This window comes from Choloepus didactylus, chromosome 5 (genome assembly GCF_015220235.1).
Source record: "Choloepus didactylus isolate mChoDid1 chromosome 5, mChoDid1.pri, whole genome shotgun sequence".
In the NCBI taxonomy this organism is placed as follows: Eukaryota; Metazoa; Chordata; class Mammalia; order Pilosa; family Megalonychidae; genus Choloepus; species Choloepus didactylus.
Genome location: NC_051311.1, coordinates 93,856,410 through 93,875,824, shown reverse-complemented (window position 1 = coordinate 93,875,824; position 19,415 = coordinate 93,856,410). Strand labels below are relative to the sequence as shown.

General features: G+C 35.4%; 1 protein-coding gene across 1 annotated transcript in view; it reads left to right on the top strand.

The window, feature by feature from the left end:
• The window catches only part of MAGI2 (membrane associated guanylate kinase, WW and PDZ domain containing 2), a 1,506,415-nt gene that overhangs the window by 1,137,241 nt on the left and 349,759 nt on the right, over window positions 1-19,415 (top strand). The window contains 1 exon segment of the mRNA XM_037836511.1: window positions 9,859-9,916. Within this exon segment, the coding sequence (XP_037692439.1) occupies window positions 9,859-9,916 (58 nt within the window).

Genomic DNA, 19,415 nt, shown 5'->3' with positions numbered 1-19,415 from the left:
GGAGAATTTTTATTAGCTCTAATGCTTTGGTTCTCATTTTCTTATTTCATTTTATAGTAACTATGTATGAATATTGTCTGCTACTTTGTGTTCATTTTGAGATATGTTGTTCTCCTGGACTGGCAATGACAATGGCTTATGGGCAAAGGTAAAAGAATTTAGTCCATTTCTTAGTTCATTATCATCTTCTGTTGCTTTTGTGAAATGCATATTACTTGATTGATAACACCATTTTTTTGTTTGTTTTTCAGGGAGAGTAGTTGTGTGTCTTAAGATATTGTGATTGCCTTTTGTTTCTATAGGCCCTTAATTTCCACCTGGGGCTTCTTTCCTTTCATAACCAAATCTCTAAGGCTTCTGAAGCAGTGTCTTCCTGATGCGTCCACCCCTGATTCCATGTACTTCCAGGCTCGCTCTTTCAGTTCCCCAGTAGCTGTGTTCTGGTCAGACAGGTCTGTCAGTGTCTTCCCACTCATGGTGGGAATTTCTCTTTCTGGAATTGATTTTGTCTGCTTTCCTACAACCTTAGGGCTCCTGCATCCTCTCCTCTTTCTGTGTATTCTCCACCTGACTTTCTGGTCCAGGATAAGCTCCTGAGCTGACTCTGCTGGACTGGGTTTTTTTTTTTATGTTTCTACTGCATACAACTTTTGAATTCCACTTATCTTATTCCTCCTAATTTTGTTGTAGGTATTGCCTATGGGTGGTTTTATTTACTCTCTTTGTGGATATTTATGGTTTTTAAAAGGTAAGTGGAGAGATGCAAATTTAGATGTCTGCCTTTATATTATGGGAACCCAGAATGTCCCAATAAATATTTTTAAATGGATAATTATAGATAGGAACACAGACAGATGATAGGTAGATAGATAGATAAATATGTGGCTAGAAAGATAGATGGATTAACATGGTTGTATAGAGGTTAGAATGAAACTGGAGATGCGTGTTTGGCAGTCCTCAGCATACAGTTACTTCTCAAATCTTTCTGTGTAGCCAGACCTTTTTCAGAGCTCCATGAATATAAAGATATATATCTACTAGGTTCATCACTTCTTGACCTTCAACTACAGCCTGCCCACTTAGACCAAATATGCGCCTGAGTCTTTACCAGACCATTTCCTTTTCGTGTCATGTCTTCCTGCCACACTTCCTATTACCCTCTCAAATAGATAGATCTGTCACCTTTAAGTCAGCATTGCAGAAGTTCACATCTGTGTATGACAGCTAGATAGGAAAGCACCTTAAATACCCAAAACCTCATTAAGCTTTTATTTTTGTCATGCATCAACGTCTGCCAAGAAAATCCTATACATTTTCCATTTAAATTTGGTAATATATTTAAAGGAATAAATTCATTTGGAATCTTTTGTGCAGTTGTATCTTTTATCAACAACAAGCCCATGAAATCATGGTCTGTATTTAAAAATCCGTTATAATACTGAGATAATGAAATATTCTGATTGAATACACGATAATATGAATTAAATATCAGTATTATAAAATACAGCCCAGCTAATTCTTCTTTCCTCTGTACAAAAAGCAAAGGTCCTACCTCCAGGGCCCATAAATGAAGAACTATATTTCTATTGTATCAAGTAGATTTGTGCTGTTCTTAGGGATGTGTACAATCCCTAAGGAGCATGAAAGAGAGGAGAACATAAAGGAACAACATTTTCTGTTTACAGTTTTGTTTTTCTTGTTTGTTTGTTTTCATTCATTTTTTAGTTTTGGGTTGGTTGTTTATTTTCCTGTATGGATGGAATAAGTTTCTCTGTTAAAGAGAGAGCAAATTTGAGTCTAGATAAACAGAAACCCTCCCTACTTTGCCTCTATGTAGGGGAAAGTGAAGGTGATTAGCTTTATCTTTAAAAAAAACAAGATTGTATTTGGGTTTTAGTTTTATAATTAAAAATACATTTTTGAATAAAAGAAAAGAGTTCTAAAGATATAATAGGGTTTACTAATAAACAAAATGCCATCTTTCGTGAATTTTATTTCTTGCATAATAGTCTTCTTTTTCTTTTTAAATCTAAAAATAATGTATTTATTATAAAAAGTTCATCTAGGACTACTTAGAAAGAAAAGTTGTATGAGTTTTCCAGGAAAATCTAGTTATATTTTCCTATTTGTATACTACGTATGCAGCAAAAATCTAATAAATATTGGAAGAAAAGATTTTAACATGAGAATTAGCTATCACCCCACATTGTATCGTATACATTTTACTTTATAGTATGCATCTTGCTTTATCCGGGGAAATTTTATTATTGCCCCGATGACAAAATAGCAAGAGCCTTGATTAAAAATATTGGCTAGTCCAAATAAGATAATATACCAATACCTTCATACTTTGTGTGCTTTCTAAATCAGTCTGCCCCCTGATTTTGAAGAGAATTTTAAGTGGCCTAACAGCATGGTTCTCCACTCCACCTTACACGGATCACCATAACCATTCCCCTGGCCCACACAAGACACTGCCTCCCAGGGATGGAGCAAAACCAGACTCCAGATTTTGCATTCCTATTATTGAATCTTGATCTTCTTGAATTCAAGATGCAGCAACACTTGAACATGGATGTTGTATTTAAATAGTTTCCCAGGGAGAAGAAAGATAGGACAATAGAAAAAAATTAGTAAAACAGCAAAATTCAATGTTATGTTCTTGAAAATATCTATTGAAATAGTAATATAAAAGAAGAATATAAATGCAGAAACCTTACATTCTCATATTGTTTAAAAATTCAACATTCTCCAAATGACTTCAATGTTATATGCATCTGATTACACATTAATGAAGTGGGAGAGAAGTCATCTGATTTATGAGAGTAAATTGATACAGCTTTTTTCAGTTTTCAGTTTGACATTATTTTAGATTTTCCAAAAAGTTGCAAAAATACTAGAGAGTATCTACATACCCTGTATCCAGTTGCCCTAATATTAACATCTTTCATAAGCATAGTACAATTATTGATACTAGAAAATTGACATGGTTATATATTAACTAATCTACAAACCTTATTTGAATGTCACCAGTTGTTCCACTGAAGTCCTTTTTCTAGTCCAGAATGATATCCAGAATCCCACCATGCATTTAGTTGTCTTGTATCCTTTGTCTCCTCCAAGCTGTGACACTTCCTCAGTATTTAGTTCTCTTTCATGACCTTGACACTTTTGATAAGTATTAGTTATTTTATAGAATGACCCTCATTTTGCATTTGTCATGTATTTTCTCCTGATAAAGATGAGGTTATGCATTTTTAACATGAATTATTATAGAGGTGCAATTGGGCCCTTCTCTATGCATCATATTAGGATGTTGATATCTTTTTTTACTGATGTTAACCTTGGGTCATAGCTATCATTATAGATGTTATCGGTAAACACTAGATAATGCACATGGGTAAGGAATAGCTGTTTTATGCTATTGAGGTGTTTTTCTTTATTTTCTTATTTTTTTATTTTTATTTTGAAATAAATTCAAACTTACAGTAATAGTTGCAAAAATAATACAAACTCCGTTCACAGAACTCCAGCATACTCCAACTCACTTCCACGGATACCCTGATCTACCAATTTTAATATTTGTCACTTTACCATTTCTTTCTTTCCCTCCCTCCCTCCCTATCTATCATCCATCATCTATTGCTCTGTCTTCTGAACATATGAGAGCAAGTTGCACACATCCTTGAACAAATAATGTAATTCACATATACATTTCCTATGAACAAGAATATTCATCTATGTAATTGCATTAAGTGTAGTTAAGAAGTTCAAGAAATTTAACATTGATGTAAAACTTACATTCTATATTTCATTTTTTTCTTATGTCCCAATTGTGTCCTTTTGAGCCTGTTCTCCTCTATTCTTAGATCTCATCCAGGATCATCTATGGCATTTGTCATTATCTATTTAGACTTTTTTTTTTTTTTCATTTGTGGAAACGTATATACAGCATAAATCTTCCCATTCCAACCCCTCTCAAGCATTCCATTTAGTGGGATTAATCACATTCACAATGTTGCAATGCCATCACCTCCACACCATCCATTACTAGAAATTTCCCTTCACCCCTGTTCTAGTTTGCTAATACTGCGGAATGCAAAACACCAGAGATGGATTGGCTTTTATAAAAAGGGGGTTTATTTGGCTACACGGTTACAGTCTTAAGGCCATAAAGTGTCCAAGGTAAGACATCAGTAATCGGGTACCTTCACTGGAGGATGGCCAATGGCATCCGGAAAACCTCTGTTAGCTGGGAAGGCACGTGCCTGGTGTCTCTCCAAAGTTCTGGTTTCAAAATGGCTTTCTCCCAGGATGTTCCTCTCTAGCAAGCTTGCTCCTCTTCAAAATGTCACTCACAGCTGCACTGAGTTCCTTCTGTTTGAGTCAGCTCATTTATATGGCTCCACTGATCAAGGCCCACCCTCCATGGGAATATTTCATCAGAGTCATCACCCAGAGCTGGGTGGGACACATTCCAAGCAAATCTAATCAGCACCAAAACATCTGCCCCACAAGACTACATCAAAGATAATGGCGTTTGGGGGACACAATACATTCAAACTGGCACAACCCCAATCAGAAACCCTACACTCATTTCTTATTAACTCCCCATTGCCCCTTCCCCCACTTCTTGTAATCTATACTCTGTTTTTCATCTCTATGATCATATTCTCTGATACTTTCTTTGTATTTACCATGGGGCTTAAATTTAACATCTTAAGTCTATAACAATCTTGTTTTCTTTGATACCAACTTAACTTCAATAGGACACATAAAGCTATGTTCCTATACTCCTCCATTCCCCCACCTTTATGTAGTTCTTGTCAAAAATTCCATATTTTACACTGAGTCCAGAACCACTGATTTATCATTACACTTTATGGATTTTATATCCTGTAGGAAGTAAATAGTGGAGTTACAAATCAAAAGTACAGCAGTATTGGTATTTATACTTCCCATGTGATTTAGCAGACCTTGTCCAGCTGGTGCATCGCTGGAACTGGTGTTCTGGGTCACTTTCTGGCCTCTATCTAGTATTTTTCATGGAGGTGTTTTTTTTGCCCTGTCCCTCCTAGCCACCATCTTAGGTTCTCCTTCCTTTATTTTTAAAAGTTATTTTTCTTATATTTATAGTAGACGTGTTTGCAGTACCTCCCATCCCTGGCTCTATCTGCCTGACTGGATGGGCTTTGTATCTACCAAATGGCCACAGCTCCCAGACCGTACCTGATTGTTCTGTGGATGGATTCTTGGCCTGACGGCAGCCATTACAGGGACCAGCCAGTGTCAAATAACTTGCACCTGTTTTCAAGAAAATGAACTTGGCCAGTGAATTCATTTGGGGTGGTGGTGAGAGAAGTCAGGAAAAGGGATACAGAATTTGGAAAACAAGAGACCAAAGTCGTGATAGTACTGCTTGAGCTGAAAGTAATATTAAGTCAGGTGTGAGGTGATCATTCCAGGCCATCTGCCAAGATAAATCAGCAGAAGAAAAGAAGGAGGGAGATTTACAGAGTGAAACAGAACTGAGAGAAAGAGACATAGAGACATGGGTTATCATATGACAGAAAGAGATAGACAGGAGGGACCCTTCTGAGAAATATCTTAAGTTCCTTATAACTTTCCAGTTCCTGGATCCCATTTCCATTTAAAAAAAAAAAAAAAGTGCTGTCCTTGTATTTCTACAAGATTCCCAACTGTTGCAACTCTTTTTAAGCTAGCATAAAAGAGTCTCAGTTTTCGGTGATGAAATGGATCTAACTGTAAATAAATTAAAAGCTAAAATAATATTTGGAAAGTTTAGTAAGTCAAAAAAAAAAAAAAAGCTTTGTGGTGATGTTCAAATCCAGGCAGAACTGCAAGTGTCCCTTCAATCTTTTGACTCTGTTCCAGTTTCACAAAGCTGATAGGACTGATTGCAAATAAATAGAGACATTTCACAGACTTATGCAGGGTTGATCACTGCAGAAAGATCTAATCACTGTATTTGCTCCATGGTTCCATGGCCTAAAGGAAAATCGCAACTAAAATAGGTCTTAATGCAGCATTAACCTTGCTGATCTCAAGTGTGTATTTTCTTCTTTTGTGTAGTATATATTATTCTTTCATCAGTGTGACCTTAATCGTCTGAAAATTTCTCAAGTATTGTTGAATACAGTATTCTACATAACTCAGGACCCAAGAGCTTCAAGCAGTGTATGCTTGCCTGATTGGGCAAATAGTACAAAATTGAAAATTCCTTTTCTCATTTGTTAATTTAATTTAAACAAGACACAATTGGTTGTTAAAAAAAAAAAGGAAGAAAGAAAACATGGCTCAAGTCTAAACAGCTTATTTTTTTCCACAGTAAAAGAATATTCTTAGCTTTCTTAATTTTCCTAACTTTTCATCATCTAGGCAGTATGTACTCTTCAGTTTATAATCTTACCACGTTATGACTTACCTTTCCATGGGTAAAGAAACACCTGTGAGCATTGTAATTTTTCATTAGTATTACAGCCTAGATTGCTCTGTTCTTTTCAAGAAAAATGTCATAAAGAGGAATGATTGTATAAATACATTGAATATATTTATGCATAAACATTTATGTATGCACACATGTAGACACACATACATATCTACCTATCTACCCACCTTTTTAAACATTAGTTCTACATATTTACAATCATTCTGCCATATTTACAAATGAAGCAATGTATGTCTGTTACTGGTTTCTAGTATCATCTCACCCTATAATCCCTTGCAAATTTTACAGTGAAATGAATAACTGCTCCTTGTAACAGAGGGTTACAGCTATAGTGTATCATTTTGTCTCAAAGTGGGTGTGTAGGACCACTAATGGTTTACCTTAAATTACAAGTGTTTATAACATATAATTTTGTTTCAGTATGAATTAATGGTTTACATAGGAAATATGAGAAAAGCAAGCAGACAAGCAAAATATATTGGTATCTTATGAAAAGCAAATCAGATTTCCCCTAAATTTTGAAGAGTACTTTTATGATGGCAAGTGGGAAAATATGCACCAACTTGTTCCCAGGGCCTTTGGCATTGCAAATCTGACAAAAGTAAAGAATCAACGAACTCTGTATTTCTGAGATACATTCCGTAGAATTAGTAATATACTTTAAAAAGAGCCAAAGGTAAAGAATATGTGAGGAAATATTTTACATTATCAAAGATAATTTTAAAATTTTGACCATGAAATACTTCTATATAATACTATTGTAATGAATTAGGACTAGTATCCATAAGCTAACCGTGTTAGGCTTTTACTCTGTGTGTTATTGAATATAATTGTTTTATACATTATTGTAGTCATGAGATATTAAACATGTTATAAATATGAATCCATGTACTGAATCATATTAATAATTAATATCCATGATAGCAATAGATATTTATTAAATGGATTCTTTCTTTTAATAGCCAAATTCCCCAATAACTTTAGGGGATTTGGAAAAACCATCTGTATAGTTATTCCCTTTAATCTAAATTGTGTTGTTTTTGCTGTGTTAAACAGAGTGTCCAAATTGATAGTTAAGATCACTGGAAACAGAGTCCTGATATTTGAATCTTGAGTTGTTAGGATAAAATGAGTTAGTACATGAAAATCCCATCAATATCTGTCCCATAGTATATGTTCAGTAAAGGTTTACTCTTATTATCGTTCTGAAAAAAAAAAAAAATTCTTAAGGTACTCTATAACTTGGTGTTGTACAGTTATTAATGTATGCCTAATTTAAGAGTCGCTAACCAAAATCATAACCTAGATTTTATATTTAAAAAAGAAGCACTAGAAAATTTTATTAAACAGCAATCTTCTGAGAATATTTTCAATATATATGATGAAGAGTCAGTATCCCTGATAAGTAAAGAACTCTTGTGAATGATAAGAAAATGAGAAATTCACCAAAGAAAAATATTTTGGCCAAAAGACAGACAAATGAAAAATGTCCAACCTCAGTAGAAAGCCAGGAGAGATAAATTGAAACAACTATGAGCTGCCATTTTAAAGTCAATTTAGCTGATTTTAAAAATAATGATCTGCAATCCCTTATCTGTTTATCCAAAATCCAAAAAGCTCTGAAAAATGGCTTTTGTAACTCATTTGGCAGCAAAACCTAACTTGACCTGGACCCATTTGGCAGCAAACCATTGCTAACTGACGAAGTAGTCTTTATTTATCCTCTTGGTGTGAATCACATATGTCTGGCTGAAGATGTACTCATGCGTTCGAATATGAGTGCTGCCCCAGACTTTGCCAGGAGTGTTATGGAACAGAAGGCATTTGCATCGTGTTGGCTTTCTAAAATCTGAAAAGTTCTGAATTCCAAAACACATCTGTTCCTAAAAGTTTGGGATGAGGAATCGTGGACCTGTATATAATTTGATAGTACAGGAAAACAAGGTCTCTCATACACTCCCAGTGATAGTATAAATTGTACTCTTTTGTGAGTGGGAATTTGGCAATCTGGCAAAATATATCAAAAGTCATAAAAAGGTGCATGCCCTTCAGTCTAAAAATTCCACTTCTAGGAATGTATCATTAGTAAATAACTAAGAAAATGACCAAAGATTAATGGTTAAGAAAAATCAACACAGATTATATATATCAGGTAAAAGCAGGAAAGTCTTAAATGTACAATAATAGAAAATTGGTTGAATTACTCAGGGTATGTCTATACCATGGGCTACTTCCCTGTAAAAGTGATATTGTGCAGTAACAGTCATTCACATTGAAAGATGCCTTTGATATTTTGTTAATTAGAAATATTATCCTGCAAAAATGTGTATCATATTATATAATTTTTGAAAAAATTATTTGCATATGTATTTGAAGGATATTCACCAAAATATTAAGAGGAGCTATCTCTGGTTGTTAGGATTGCATGTGATTCTATTTTTTTAATAACTATTCTTTGTCTATAGGAAATATGTTACTTCTAAAATAAGATAACTTTTAAATTTCTTTTAAATATATTATTTAAAGCACATCAATGTATCTTAGATTTCAAATTTTATATTATATAAAAGTTAATATCTATCCAGAAAAGTATTATTTCATCATGATTACTTTTCATTCTTCATATTTCTAGAGGTTATAATTCTACAAGCTCTCAGTGTATTTGGAAAACAGTATTATGAAGCAAAGCCTGGTTTTCAAAGAACATATTTTTGCCTATAATAACATTTATGGTTATTGTTGATTTCCTAAATATATGTTTATATTAAAAATTACCATGGAGAATTGAAAATGTTATCCATATTTTCAAGGAGTGTGTTTAGAATTTTAGGCTGTATATAAAAAGTGCCAAAGAGTATATTGGCAACATTCAAATTCTGACCCACATGGAGTGAACAGTAGCTAACTAACCATTCTGGATAGCAGGATGCTGATTGAGAATTTACAATGTTTTTGTTCCCATCATCAGAACAATTTGCTATTCTCAAAAATACAGTTAGCGAATATCCTTATCCTGAAATGCTCCTTTTAACAATACCAATAAGTAGGATTTCTGTATGGGCTTTCAGGAAAGCGATTTGCCTTCTGTGTGGCCTTGAATGTTGATAACCTGATGACGTGCTATACTGCTGCTTGGCATGGGATAAGCCACGAGACCCACCAGTATATCTGCAAGGAAATGAGCTCTGTGTTTTAACTGCCGATTTTCAAGCCAGTACTTCTTACAGTTCCTGTAATGTGTGTCTGAAATGTGGTGCTGACTCTGAATCTTTATTCTATTTTGGTGGATCATTTCTGCAAGCCATGAACAATTAAATTATATTACTTTTTATTAGAAATTGTAATTTCTATTCTTTATTTACTGAAAGAAATAACTCTTTGTTTTTCAGAGCTTCCATATGGCTGGGAAAAAATCGATGATCCCATATATGGCACTTATTATGTTGAGTAAGTCTATACATGTGATATTACTTTATTAGTATGTTGTGAAATTGTGCTAATATTTCATTTACTGAACATGTGTGGCTAACAGCCCCTTTATTTCACTTTCATCTTACTTTGAAGTATCCACAAAGACTCTAGCAGCACTAGCTTACTGTGTCTTGCCTCTCCAGCTGGCTAATTTGTCATTCCTTTCCTTTGACTCATGATTCTACAACAACAATTGGAAAAGTGTGTTTCAAACTGTCTTCTAAATGAGTGGTAATTAAAGATATCAAAGTAAATGCCCTTCATTTTGAAGTCACAATGTTGGGAGCTGACTGGTTGTCCAAAAGAGATGTTCTATTAAACCAGATTTTGAAATCAATTAAATGAAGCAACCCTGCTTTCCAGCTGAAATAAAAAATAAAATGTAGATTTTTTTTCTCCTTTAAGACCTCATTTCAAATCAACAGTATTTTTTCTGTAGATTTGGTCTTTATGTTACTTATTGAAGATTGCATTGCCTTAATCTAATTTAATATAGTATCAGTTATTCCTTCTATGCATCATTTTATTTAGAATAAAGAACCATTCGAGATTAAATTATATACATATTTATTCTTAGGAAAATCAAATAATACAATTTTCAAAAGTTATGTATCTGATTTATTTTTCCCAGTACCCTCTGTTATGATAGAGAAAAGCATTTTTTTTTTTTAATTCTTACCTGTTCTGCAATGTTACAAATGTTATCTGGGTGAAGAACAAAGTATTCCTTATGGAAAGTACATTTCCCAAGAAATGCAGAGATTGGAAAACAAAAGACTTGAACATTATTTATCTGCATCTAATCTGTTTTCTCTCACCATTTCCTGCTTAATAATATCAATCTAGATGGTGAAGGTTACAGATTGATGGCTTTACTGCTAGATTTTTTTCTTTTTGTAACAATATTCAGCTAGTTACTGGGCTTTTACCTGGTGTCAAGCCCTTCTTTGCACTGTGGATCTACTGATGAGTAACATCTCTGTGCTCCCTGACCTTGAGCATCGCCCTCATGAGCACTCATCTTGAATACTTTGACCCACCATTTTCATTTGGAAAATTCCTATTTTTAGCACCACAGTCAGTCAACAGAGTAAAGGCAAATTCATCTCATTTGCTGCATGCAATCTTCTAACATAGTATCTAATGCTCTAATTCATATGAACATGCAATTGACTCAAAAAGTAAGATAAATACATGGAGGTATCTTTAATTGCACAAATGAAAGGAAATAATTTATAAATAGTTATAAGGCCTCCAGATCCCATTAAATTGCTAATCAATCACAACACACATATGTTTTAATAATAATATAGCTGAAGTTCCTGGATTAATTTGTTAATGCAAAATGTTTCCAGTAAATGCTGGCTTGTCTTAATTCACCAAATCAGACTGTACTGTGCCTAAGTCTATTTCATCTGAAATCCAAGGTAGTTCCATATAAGGAAAGAGAATTGAAGTATGTGACATGCCAGATTTGACATTTCATTCCTTAGCCCAGGTGTTAGCAAACTCTTTCCATAAAGGTCCAGCTAGTAAATATTTTGGGGGGCCATATGGTCTGTGTCACAGCTACTCAACTTTGCTGTTATAGCTCAAAAGCAACCATAGACAACACTTAAATGAATAGGCATGGAGTGTTTCAGTAAATATTTATTTACAAAAACAGGCAGCTGGCAGAATTTGGCCTGCAGGTCATAGTTTGCTTATCCCAGTCCTACTCTAAGTCTTCTGGCTTCTTTTCTTCCATCTTACCAGCTCCCATCAAGATGACTTCTAAGGTGGGGAAACAGTAGCCAACACAAATCTTTCATCTCTGCCCTAATTATCTATCATAGAGGTGAGACTCCTAAGTGTCAGAAAGCAATTCTTTCTATTTTCTTTGTCATTGAGGTGAGTGTTCTCCAAGTAAAGATCTGCTGCTGGTTGATTCCTTGTAGTTAGTTATTGGATATTGACAGTAACTTTAAAAGAAAAAAAAAAAAAAAGATCAGCCTCATTATCTTTATACTTCCAGAGAATGTGGTTTTATTTATGTTTATTTGAATTTAATTTCTCACTACATTTCTTCACTTAATTTTTCATGGTAGCTTAGCCATAGTCTTATTAGGAAATTAATAATTTAGCCAGCATGTCATTTATCTAAATCAGCTGACATATCCAATAGTTTTAGATTTCAAGTGATTGTGAGGTCATACATACTATGATAGGTGATAGCGAGTCAAAACACCTTAACTTTCCTCTAGCTGCATCCATGTCTACTATTTGTCATGAATTTATCCCAATTACATGATTCCATAAGATACAGCAATATCAGTAATTATGTGTATTAGCCCAAGGTGAAAAATGGAATAGATAATGCAAACTAAAAGATAATTTTATATGGAATTATATCCCAATATTTCTTAGAAACATTCTTTGTAAAAATTCATCAACATAATTAAAATATCTCAATTTATTCTATTTATGTAGACATTACTCAAAATGAGGGCTGTCTCCCATCACAACAGTATTATATTTAGAATACACCTAATTACAAGGTTTTTTAATTGCTCAAAAACTTGTGAATCCAATTTGCCATTATACCATTATTTTCACAGAATGTAATTTTGTTCTGAATAGTAATCTTATTTTTGAAGGATGTATGAATACATATGTGAACATAGAGGTTATTCATCATTTTCCGTCCATAGTGTATTTTTGTTGACAAATGAGTCACCTAATTTCTAATTAATTTTATGGAAAAATGGTAAATGTATAAGTTTAAGTTGCAATAGCAACTTCTCCAGTATAGATTTCATAAATCTAAAATATAAACTACCTAGATTAAGATCCTGGTTATAATTGTAGTGTTACTATTAACCTCAATACCTTAATCATGTATTTTAATTTTTAATATTAATAGTTAGTGTTTTAAAGCAAGGTGGTCTTTATTGTAAGTGTGTAGTAAAAAATGTTGATTGACTGATTCTATTGATGATGGGCAATGTATTCTATGTAGATGTCTCATTAATTTACATAATGGGGTATGTTCTAGTTTGCTAATGCTGCTGGAATGCAAAATACCAGAGATGGACTGGCTTTTATAAAAGGGGGTTTATTTGGTTATATAGTTCCAGTCCTAAGGTCATAAAGTGTCCAAGGCATCAGCAATCGGGTGCCTTCACTGGAGGATGGCCAATGGTGTCCGGAAAACCTCTGTTAGCTGGGAAGGCACATGGCTGGCGTCTGCTCCAAAGTTCTGGTTTCAAAATGGCTTTCTCCCAGGACATTCCTCTCCAGGCTGCAGTTCCTCAAAAATGTCACTCTTAGTTGCACTTGGAGTATCTGTCCTCTCTTAGCTTCTCCGGAGCAAGAGTCTGCTTTCAACGGCCATCTCTAAAATGTCTCTCATCTGCAGCTCCTTTGCTTTCTTCAGAGTGTCCCTCTTGGCTGTAGCAGCTTGCTCCTTCTGTCTGATCTTATACAGTGCTCCAGTAATTTAATTCAGACCCACCCTGAATGGGCAGGCCGACACCTCCATGGAAATTATCCAATCAGAGTCATCACCCACTGTTGGGTGGGGCACATCTCCATTGAAACACTTAAAGAATTACAATCTAATTAACACTGATAGGTCTGCCCACACAGGATTACATCAAAGATAATAGCATTTGGGGGACATAATACATTCAAACTGGCACAGGATATACTATTTACAGAATTTTAAGAACATTCCACCTTTCTTCCTAGTGGCAAAAAGCTAGGCAAGGACGCAAGAGATACAACTTAGCAGTCAGCCACTCTCTTCAAATAGACTAACACCCGGTAGCAGGAGAATTTGCAGAGTGGGCTGTCTGTCATCGGCAGGGCATGTCAGATTGAAATCGGTGTTGTGCCTCTGGCACAGTTGCACAAACACACATTTCCCTGTCAGCCACAGACAGACAGATAGGGATTCCAGCAATCAGCAGCAGGAGATGGTTTATACAGCTTGAAACTGAAAAACCTGGATTGAACAGGTTTTGACCACTGTGACTGACTCTACCCTACTGTGCCATAATTCTGTTCCTTACAAATTCAGTTTTAAGATTTCAAGTGCAATATATTCAGAAGTCGGAAAAACCATCATCGTATCATCGAAATAGTTAACATTTATTGAGTACTCAGTATGTGGCCTGAACTGGGCTAAGTGCTCAAAAGTCTTCATCACATTATAATCCTCTCTATAGTGGTAATGAGGTAAATATAATTGTCTTAAGTTTACAGATGAGGAAACCCTGGCTAAAGAAGTTAAGTTACTTACCCAATATCACACATTAATAAGAGGAAGAGCCAGAATGTAGACCCAGGCAGTCTGGCTGCAGAGCCTGTACACCAAACCCTTACAAGCCTATGAGGCTCATCACTGGAGAAGAATCGGGGACCTGTGCAAGAAGAGCTCCCTGGCTCCCCTTGAGTTCAGTAGCACAGCAGGGTCCCCAACAGTGTGAGGTCACGCTGGCACACACAGCCCTGTGAGAATGGCTTGTGACGCCGACACCCTGAGCCGCCCACTCCATTGCCCATCACTTCAGAGTGGCCATCAGGAGGAAGATCTGAAAGAATAAGGAAACCATCCAATGTACCTAAATACAGAGATGTCAGGACTTGCTTAGAGCAGTAGAGGCAACCACACAGCTCTGTATTCCATAGTACAGTGGGCCTTGGTCAGCATCTTTTCTTATTTCATCTACAGACAGGCCAAACTGGCCAAGTTTCTGTTCTATGTAGCAGCAGAAAGCATTTAGCCTAATTTTTCCTGACATACACCAAATCCTTGATAGGGCAGCACTTAACAACATATTAAGAAGTTCTAAAGTTGCTAACAAGAAATGTAACTGTCACTGTTCATAAGGAGAGAAAAAAAATTTTAATGAAAAAATGCAGAATATAGAGTCGAACAGCTGTGACTTTTGTACAAATATGTTTTTTTCCTCCCCTTTTGTGAAATTATGTCTGCTGGGTACATTTTGGTTTTAATGGCAGTTACACAATTTGCTTAACTAGCTAATCCAGAAGAATTTCCTGGGACAGCTTTCATGCAAAGCTGCCCCTCTGGCACAGAGAGAGAAGCAAACCATATAACTACAGTTAAAATTATAGTGGGGACTGACAGATGTGATTTTCATGAAAAGGTTTTACAACTTTTTCATGTGATGTCACACATCTGCTACTACAAAATGTTACTTGTGTGAAAATCCAGAAAGTATGAAAAATGCTGTATAATATCTTAAATGTAACATGAAATGTAAAAAGAAAATCACATTCATTTCATGGTTAATGGTGAATATTCATCATGATGTAGCAAGTTAGAAAGTAGTTAGAGAAGATTTTAACTCAAAATCCTATCTTAAGAATTAAAAAATAGTTCTCTTCTCCATGCCTTTTAGTATTTTTCTATAATTTTCAAGATAAAACGTCCTAACTTCAGAATTTGTTTAAGTCAGCATGAATGGAGAACATTTCCAATTAGAAATAAGCAGATAAGGAGACCATTTTAAAATCTTGCTTGTTCTTAAATAAAATTTTTCCTATTCCCAAACTTAATTTTTCAGTTTCCATTTTTCTTCAATATTCAGACACTAGAAAACTTTTTGATGCTTATTTAATAAAAGAAACCCTTTGCCCAGCATATGAATTTATGTAGTATCAGATGTTAAACTGAACTGACATTGTTGGTTAAGTTGTTCAGTAGCTTTCTGTGCTAAGGTAAGCTCTAAGTCCTGAAAATAGCATTTGTACGTATCAATTATTGTCACTTAGTGACCAAGAATATGGGATGTTGAGCTGACCCTGCAGCTTCCCAGCTGTGAGACCTTGGACAGGCAGGTTGCAGAGGAGGAGGAAAAGGGGGGTAGGGAGGAAGGGAGAAGGAAGAGAATTTATTGAGCACTTACTTTATGCTGAGTATTATTCTAAGGGCTTTACATGTACTAGTTCATTTAATTCCCCCCAAAGTTCTGTTAGGTATGTAGTCTTATTATCCCCATTTTACAGATAAGAAAACTGAGGTACAGATAGCTTTCACAAGCATTAAATAGTGGAGCCAGAATTGAATTTAAGCAGTCTTATTCAAAAGCTGGTGTTTAGCACTTAACACAGGTATATAGTAAATGTGCAATAAATGCTCGTTATTTTTATCTTGAGTGTCCCAAAAGCATGGATAAGGCCTCTCCTTTGGGCTTCATTTCTCATGATCACAGTATGTCCCAAAATATGAAGAACTCTAAAGGAAACTATTTGATTTGGAAAAGAAGAAACATACAACTTAATCTCATGGTTAGAGTGTGCCACACTGAATAAAGAATAGCATTTCTTCAAAATTAGTGATAATCCTACAAGCCTATAGAAATCGAGGAAGCAGAGTGTGTTGTGCCTGTAGCCCTAGAAGAGTTGAGGTTTCAGGGTAACTCCTAAAGAAGTTATTTTGTCATATTAGTTACAGTATGCATCTTCTTAAGTAGCTAATGATTTGTGATCATAATAGTGGAAATAGAAATATATCATTTTGACTTCTAACATGTTTTCACACCCATTATCCCAGATGATCCCATTTACAGATTCACAACATTTACAGATGAGGAAACCAAATTTCTGAGAAGTTAAATGAGTTAAGTGAGGCATATGGCTAGTAAGGCTGACGCTGTTTTGATGCCATGTAGGGCTAAAAGGACAGGGAGGGACCTCTCAATAGAGTAGCTATGCTTGTATATTAATGTGTTTGTTCAGTTTAATATTTTAGGAAGTATTTTCCCACATTCTTTAAGCAAGTGTAAATCAGTTAACTTCACAGTTAAACAAAAGGAATAAAGATATCGACAAATATTGGCTACTCTGTCCCTGACCAAACTGCAGTCTGCTCTTTTTTGCTAACTATTTGCATATTTATCTTTAATCTCCTTTTGACTGACCCAGGACATTTTCATAGTTTGTGACATCACTTCATTCAGCCTGGAGAAAACAAGTAATCCTCCTATGAGTTCCTTGTAAGACATATGAATTCCTGAGATACCAATAATAAAGGAGGGCGCTCCTACCTCCACACACGTGCTTTTTAATACTATATTGTTATTTCTGATAGTTTGTAGTTGATAATCCTACTCCCTTCTCTGTGCTACTCACATATCAACTGGCTACTAATTTAATTTCCTAGCACTACTGTTCAACCAGAGATCAAGGCTTTTATAGTTTCTTTTTACTCCCCATGGCAGTGTCCCCATACCTTTTTAAACCATGATCCTTTCAGTCAGTATGAAGTCTCATGTCCAGTCTCCCATCTCACCACTACTATGGAGTCAAGATCTGGGTACCTCCCACCCTGACCTGAGGTTAGAGACCATGTCTTCCTTCCATGAGACACTTCAGTATTGCGTCTTCATTCTAATATGATGAGCATTTGCTCTATATTCTAGCAACCCTCCCCCACCCCTGAAAGTCTTTTCAACTGGAAGGGAATAAAACTCGACTCTATAATTAGACACACTTTTATTAGCAGCTGTTTGATTTTATAAGTACCTTATTTAACAAATCTTCTGGTTCCAAATAAAGAATGTTTTAGGCACCCAGAAGTTTAAATTGGTTTAACTGCAGACATTTAAAAATTACAGTGAATGATTTGCCTTGATGCCATAGTTATATGCAAATGTTAGTTTTAAAAAAAAATTCTTAGAATTCTAATAAATTTCTTTCTTTCGTCCTGAAGTCAGTAATAAAAAACAAAGGACTTATTCCAGCATCAACTTTTCTTTGAGAATATATCCATGAATAAAGATAAATGTAAAATAAGCCCCAACTTTTTTGGGTTTGTTTGTCTTTAAACAGATTTTACAAATTTAATAAACTAAAATGGGCTCTTGTTTAGGCACATTTGGAGAGGTTAGTCAAGGGTAAACACCACAGTCATACACTCTTTAGCAATGACTGCGGGAAACTTGAACACAGTGGGGCAGCAATACAAGGTACGGCGTTCCTGAGCCCGTGTATCCCATGAAGAGGCAGGAGTGGTCACAGGGGGAAATACCCTTCTCTGTGTTGCTAAGGAAGGACCATGCTCCGTCCTTCTCCTCCTTCCAGCTACCCTGGGAACTTGAGAATGGCCTTGCAAAGATGGGAAGCACAGTCAGAACTCAGGCCTGTTGCAGACAACCTTTCTGAGCTGGATGTGAGCTGTGCAGGGTGTGGTGTTCCAGCACTGAGAGGACCCAGAGGCTGCTGGGACGTTGAGGCTGCGAGCTGTCCCTCCTGCTGCAGGAGGAGACCTTGCCTTAGGTAGTTCATTGCCAGGCAACTCGGAGACAGTTCCACTGGACGATCCTGCTCGCCTCTCCCCAAGGTAATATTTCAGTGTTAGATAACAAACAGATAATTACTATTTTTCTATTATTTGTGAAGCAGCTAGTTTATATGGTTTAGTAAGCCTCTCTTCACTGAATTAAATATGCTGTGTTTCTTGTGCCGGAAATATAGATTGTTTCGTGCTACCAATCTATATCCTCTCATACTTTGGAGTTACATCTTAGGCTGGATTAAGTTCTAAAGTTAGTGCATGAAGTGGAAATTGGAGAATCAAAATTACCCTAAAAATCCCTGAGTCATGTTGTGTTGGAGACTGGCATACCGAACCAAAGGCTGATTTTCTTTTTTGTCCTTTAGAGTTGGAAGAGAACTCTGTTCCTGGAATTGAAGTAGTTGGCTGGAATTGGGGATTTTTATATATTTAATAGGTACATAACCAGAATCTTTATAGGATGTATCTTTAGTAGATACACACCTTCTTTACTAGATACTTAAAGAGAATCATATTCAGGTCAGAGAAATGCTAGCTCTATCAGAGGCCTAAGAGAACTTAGTCAAACTGAGGAAACAGCAGAATGAGTTTATTCTTTAGATGCTCTATTATTAAGTTAAACAGAGGATGGTTCCCCTTACTAGACAGAATGTAATGCCCCTTTCCCAATGGGAACTATAATTTCATCTCCTTTTTTGTGTGCAGATGATGTTTTTCAAAATTCCTTTCATGTGTCATGGACCATAGACCATAGTGTTAGTAATAGTTTGTCCTTTTCTGCATCTATGATTTTTAATTCACAGGCGAATACAGAATTACACTTAACCTCCCTGGCTTTCATCTGTAAAATAAGTGGTTTGGATTAGGTGATTGCTAGGGTCACTTCTGGTTCAAGGAATATTCACTGCACCTTGTGTTAACAAGGATAAATTTGGTCATTTTCCTGTATTAAGCCTCATTGTTTTCCCATTATGGTTGCTGATCAAAGAATACTTAAAATTTAGAAAGCATTTTCTTTCAATCTCTAGTTTTTGTTTGGCTACAGAATAGCCTATGTTACCTTTCTTTTATTGTATTTTAATGATTTCAACAACACCATCATATGAGTGTTATGGAAAGAAGTCTTCCTTAAAAGGATGCATTATTATAATAGAATCTCCTTACCAAGCA